Genomic DNA, 6,000 nt, shown 5'->3' on the forward strand with positions numbered 1-6,000 from the left:
TGATTCCAACAGGTAGCTTAAGGATAACTGCAAAACTCATAAGATTTGTAATCACGAGTGGGGTCCAAGTTTGATGAGCTGCTTAAGTGGCTCCAAATTGTTCTCAACAGACATGCCAAGTAAGATATTCCTTTTGTTCATGAATTTGCCTTTTACTTGTATTCTTATTAAATTAATGAGTTGGATCTATGACAAAAAAAGGCAACCATGAATCATGTTTTCCTCATTGGAGAACGCAATCGATTTCAATTTTGGAACAAGTCTTGTTTCATTTAAAAGTTTATTATCATGTTGATGTTAATATTGATAATGAAGCCTTGGTAATCACTAATTAATTAATTAATTAATTAATGACATAATTATAGATTTTTTTAAAAATAGTCTACGATGATTATAAGATAATTAAATAACCATAAATTATCTTTATTATAAACACACGAAAGAAACCAATTATGAATTAGGTTGACCTAACTATATCCATCCATATAAATTGATTCATGTAAAATGCACTCATTTAAATAATTAGTCACAACTTTACATTAAAATTGTTATTTTATGATTTAAATAATACTCACTTTGCACGAATCAAACGATCTCAATTATTAAAAGATTATTATTATCTCTTATGATTTTGGGTTTAAGCATCGCAAATGTAAAAAATATGAGCTTCCACTGTGAGATGATTAAGAATATTTGAATATATATTGTCTCTTTTATTTATTCCAGATCTATAAAAAAAACTAATACATCTTCCATTACAGTTTAAATCTCATTGTAAAGTCTAACTTTGATTCGAAATAATGGTTTGGAAGTAAAACGAATAGTAGGAAATGAGATTATTGTGGAACAGAATATTAATAATTATTATAGAATAAATCGAATGAAATAAAAAAGGATTTATTGTGTTACGATAAATTTATTATCTTAGAAGCGATTTTGTTATTATAAAATAGACATTTTTTTTAAACTAACATAAAATTTTTAGATTCACATATCCAAATAAAAAAGATATTACTTAAAATTAATTACACGAATCAAGCGACTTCTATAATAAAAGAATTATTATTATTATGTGAGAACTTGAGTTCAAGTATAAAAAACTGGATAGATTTTTGAACGTTGATCGACAAAGAATCGATATACAACATGAATGTTACTCTTAAGATTTTATTTTTCTATTCTTTGCTTAATTTCATTTTTTTCTTCTTTCCTCTCCAACAAAGAAAAACAAAATAATAAAAAAACATTGAAGAAAGATAATGGCTTGCACGTGGCAAACCACTGTTTCAATTGAAAAAAGCTAAATTATTATTATAGTAAACCTTTAGCAGAAGCCTTGAGATTAATTCAGGCTTAATATATATATATCGTACTTCCAATTGCATCGTTTTAATATATCTTGTATTTGTTCTGTTATCGGACAAAAAATATGAGTGGGAAAGACCAATTTCCTAAAACAGAAACTTTGATGAACAAGGGGTGTCCATCTTATATTTATGGCATCCCAACTGCTTCCAAATGTCTCAATGATCCAATCATTTGTGGTACTTCAACTGGGTCCAATCTGTTGAAAAACATCCCTGGAATTTTCAGACAGGTTGTTTTGAATGATCATCATTCGAGCTTGTTGTGTTCAGGGTTCAGTTCTGTTCCCCCACTTGCTGGTCTTGTTTCTGATATGCCAGTGAACTCCCTGGAGTCTTTTCCGAAACTGAACCGAGCTCTAGTTTCCGAACCACCTTCTCCATCGAAATTCCCTGAATTAACTTTGTTTTCGCAGGAACCTGCCGTGTTAGATCCGACCACACGAACCGTTGGCGAAAAGGGTGAGCGTGGATCGATCTTGTCTGACAACCATTCATTTGAAATGCCTCAGCTTGGTCGGATTCAGTCTCAAACTGGCAATGAATGGCTTGGAATGAACCAGAGGTTGACAAGATTTGAATCCAGAGGTTATAGTGATTATTGGCTTAGCACTACCAAGACTCAACCTATGAAGAACACTGGACGCAGATTGCAAAATGGGGACCAAAAGGGTTCGTTGTCATCGGCTTCCTCATCATCTGGAAAGCTATTCAGAGGGGTAAGGCAAAGACATTGGGGGAAATGGGTTGCCGAGATACGGCTTCCGAGGAATAGGACAAGAGTTTGGCTAGGGACTTTCGACACTGCAGAAGAAGCGGCTATGGCATACGATACAGCGGCATACATGTTACGTGGAGAATATGCACATTTGAATTTTCCGGATCTTAAGCATCAACTCAAGGCCAATTCTTTGAATGGGAACACTGCTGCACTTCTTGAAGCCAAGTTGCAAGCAGTTTCACAGGGCATTGCTGGTAACAAGAAGTCGAGCAACCCGCCGTTGGTGCAGGCAAAAGATGAAAATTTAAACCAGAACACAACAAAAAGAGAGTGGCAATTTGAGGAGAAGAACAAGGAAGAATCTGAAATGAATGAGAATAAGAAGAAAACTCAGGAGTGTGCATCATCAGATGTGGATGCTGTACAGTTAAGTAGAATGCCTTCTTTGGACATGGACATGATCTGGGATGCTCTTTTAGTTTCAAATTCCTGACATTTTTCATACATTTTAATGAGAAAAATTGATGTGATTCATATTTTGCAGTCTTGATTTGTGTCCTGGTATATTTGTATCAGCTTTTACTATCACAGTCATCTTAAATCAAAATTTACCATAGATCAGAATGTCATTATTTTGGTTAATTAGATTGTACAACTTCTTGTGTTCTTTTAGCTGTTTTGGACTAGAAATTTTGTTGCAAGAGGCTGGCAAAATCATGCAAATGATAATTTGTACAGTTGTATTAGAATCAAATTACAACTAGATTATATTTAGCAAGATTTTATCAAAGGAAACCAAAGTGGCAACAGAGAATTCACACTGCAGATTTGAAAACATGAATGAAATCATATATCTATTCAGCAGAATTTTTCTTGATGCATGTCTACACTTGGTTGTCAACTAAAGTCTATAGATAGGGCCTTTCATAAGCTAGTTGAGAGATCTTTAGGCAAGGGTTGGGATTTCTCCCCACTAAACTTACCCAAGCCAGTAAAATGATCCTCCCCTCATCCCATCCAAGGAAATAAAACCTTCTGCTGATAGGAAATAAAACCATGAAGGTGAATCATAAACTATATTAAAACTTACTTCATGTTCGAAACGTTTATGTTAACCTTAGCAGATTTTTAGTGTCCTTCACTTGGCATTGGTTTATCTTCACCCTAAATCCTGAACTTCTCGATCCGCAGGACCTGAAATCTCCACGTCTTCGTTCATAGGCTTACTGCCGACACCTGTAACCAGAGATTCTTCCCTATCTAAATCCTTATCTCTAGTTTTATCGTCTTCGGAATTACTTCCATCGGAGCTGCTATCATGTTCTTGAGTCTCAGGAGAATCACCACCTTCGGTTTTATCAAGCTTCATATCTGCTTCTGTCATTTCTACATCTGGTTCGGGAAGTCGTTGCTGTAGGGGCACTGCATCACTGATGACTTGACCTGTCCTTAATCTTTCCCTGTAATCCTCCATCTCGATTCTGTATCGTTCTTTATCTTTCAGAGCTTTGTCTTGATAGACCTGAACAATGAGGAGTTAAAACTTAGCATAAAACATGTTAAATTCATGAATTACAGTAAATAAACGTTTCTTACTGTTTTTTCTGATTCGGTTAACTTGTTCCATAATTCACCAATCATTCTACTAATCTCTCTGTCCTTTCCAGGGTGAAGTGGTTTCAGTCTTGCATGTTGCTCGGCAAAAAAGAAATTATACCCACTCCTGTTAGGTTTTGGATGAGCAGGATCCCTCCGTTTTATCTCGGATTTCTTCCTACGCCTCCGACGTTGCACACCTGATGAAGCATGAGCGGTCTCACTCCTGCTGGCATATACACCATATTGATGTGGCACTTGGGGTGCTGCATCCTGTAAAGCTTGATACAAGACACCTTTTAACTTCTCCGAACCAATGGTGACAGTAACAAGATATCCACTCTCGAATTTCCCGTCAATCACCCCAATCACGGGAGAGCCTGCTGCTGATGCTGGCCTTACTGCTGTATCAACTAAAACACTTCACTGGAATTGACCAAATCATGAAACTCTAGAAAGATAGACTCCATGATAAAAAGAGAATGACCAATGAAAACATAAAGACAGTTTCAATCAGCATATAAAAATCTAAAGGCACCTGCAGGCGACTCGGCGATATTTACTCTTGGTTGCTGGACAGCAGCTGCATGAATTTCTACTGCTGGCCGCATTGCCCCATGAGTAGGAATCGGTGGAATAAGTTGGTTTCGAAGAGGATCTGCATATATAGATTATCATATAACATTAAGATCAATACTCTTAAACATTAATTCTAGAAGAATTTGAGTTCTCGATTTGCATACCGGAAGGAACAGGGACCCAACCACGGGCTTTAAAGAAGTAGATTTGTTCATAGTGATGAAGCAGGGAAACATAGTACTTGCGCAGCACGAAAGATGCATTTGTAGCGGTGGAAGGGAAGTTGAATATAGCAGTAATTTCCTTCCATCTCCTCTCTCTTACAAGCTACAAGATCAATTTAAAACACAACCATTTGAGCATCATAGTACAACGCTAATGATGTATGATGGTTTCAACTTACTTCTGTATGAATGGTGCAATCTTCCACCAGAAATACTACAAAGTCATTGAGCATAAACTAGACTCTCATCCTAGTATTTCTGGGGGAAGATTGCACCATTCATATTTAACATATGTACACAAGCATGTTGAAAGAATCTCATGTATGAATGGAAACAGCCATAAAACGGATGGCACATTGAAACAAATGATGCATGATGGTTTCATCTTACCTTTTCAATTCCACCACGAGATGTTACCTCCACAAAAAGTTTGTGCAGATCCAACTCCTTTCCTCCTATGATGGGAATCCTACATCAAAGTAGAGGAGGCAAAGGAAATTATCAAAAAATTAAGTCTAGAGAGTAACACCATATGTATGTATATGCATGTTATGATGTTCACATATATAGACATAGAAAAGCTATATTGTGCTTATATGACTCCCAAGCCAAACCAGACTATATTGCTTTGGAAAATGAAACACTACACTTACATGTAAAGTTAGGGACCCAAAAGCATAAAGAAGAGAAGATAGGCACCAGAGAAGAAAACATACATGAACCTGGTTCCCATGGTGCCATGGAGCTTCTCCAAAGTAGCCAAAAAAAGCTTAGGACTAGCAACAACATCTTCATATCTTGCAAGAGGTGGTGGATATGGACTATAGCTAGACACTGGTTCCTTCATAGGCACAGCAGTCTGCTTGGCGAAAGAAGTTGATGCCATAGCCAATTCCTTTTGTTTTCACACTTGAGACAAATCCTTCACTGTTCAAAACAACCAACAAAATCCACCATTAACTCACTATGGACTTAAATGCAAGTGAGGACTGTTCAACTAGAAATGAAGTCAGAGTAAAAGGAATCCCACAAGGCCAAATAGCATGCAGAACAAGAAGAAGAGCCAAAGACTGGAGAGAAACAGACAATGCAAGGAGAGAAAATGGAATATATTGAAAGAGAAGTAAACAAGTAACAATTAATTAATGACAGGAGCAAAGTACTAACATGAAGAATAAAAAAAAAGAAATTAAATAATAATTCAGCAAGGGCATATCAATGTCAATATATCAGAACTGAAACATGACAATGAAAAAAAAGTAGGAGAGCACAGCAGCTTATTGATAAGGTCAACAACCTCAAGTGATGTAATAACTCCAAGTAACAAGGGAGATCCAAAGTCCAAGAAAAAGCAAAAGTTGCAACATAGCTATCAGGGTCATGAATTTACTTCCAGAGTAAATTGAATGAACATCATACTAATAAATAAATAACACATCAAAAAGCTTCACACCTTTTTCTCCATACTAAAAAGGAGACAGCCTTTTCACCTAACAATAAAAACAAAGATAAAGTC

At 36.1% G+C, this 6,000-nt stretch overlaps 2 protein-coding genes across 2 annotated transcripts; one reads left to right on the forward strand and one right to left on the reverse strand.

The window, feature by feature from the left end:
• Window positions 1-1,429: 1,429 nt before the first annotated feature.
• Window positions 1,430-2,578, forward strand: LOC120143985 (ethylene-responsive transcription factor ERF062-like). The gene has a single exon (XM_039158170.1). It carries the CDS (start codon window positions 1,430-1,432, stop codon window positions 2,576-2,578), a length of 1,149 nt encoding a protein of 382 aa, XP_039014101.1.
• Window positions 2,579-3,244: 666 nt separating this feature from the next.
• Window positions 3,245-5,390, reverse strand: LOC120143975 (high mobility group B protein 15-like). The gene is made up of 6 exons (XM_039158163.1): window positions 5,201-5,390; window positions 4,875-4,953; window positions 4,425-4,587; window positions 4,220-4,339; window positions 3,682-4,082; window positions 3,245-3,607 (listed from the first exon to the last, which is right to left on the reverse strand). Exons 1-6 carry the CDS (start codon window positions 5,368-5,370, stop codon window positions 3,245-3,247), a joined length of 1,296 nt encoding a protein of 431 aa, XP_039014094.1. The 5' UTR covers window positions 5,371-5,390.
• Window positions 5,391-6,000: the final 610 nt, after the last annotated feature.

This window comes from Hibiscus syriacus, unplaced genomic scaffold (genome assembly GCF_006381635.1).
Source record: "Hibiscus syriacus cultivar Baekdansim isolate YM2019G1 unplaced genomic scaffold, ASM638163v2 tig00002260_pilon, whole genome shotgun sequence".
Classification (NCBI taxonomy): domain Eukaryota; kingdom Viridiplantae; phylum Streptophyta; class Magnoliopsida; order Malvales; family Malvaceae; genus Hibiscus; species Hibiscus syriacus.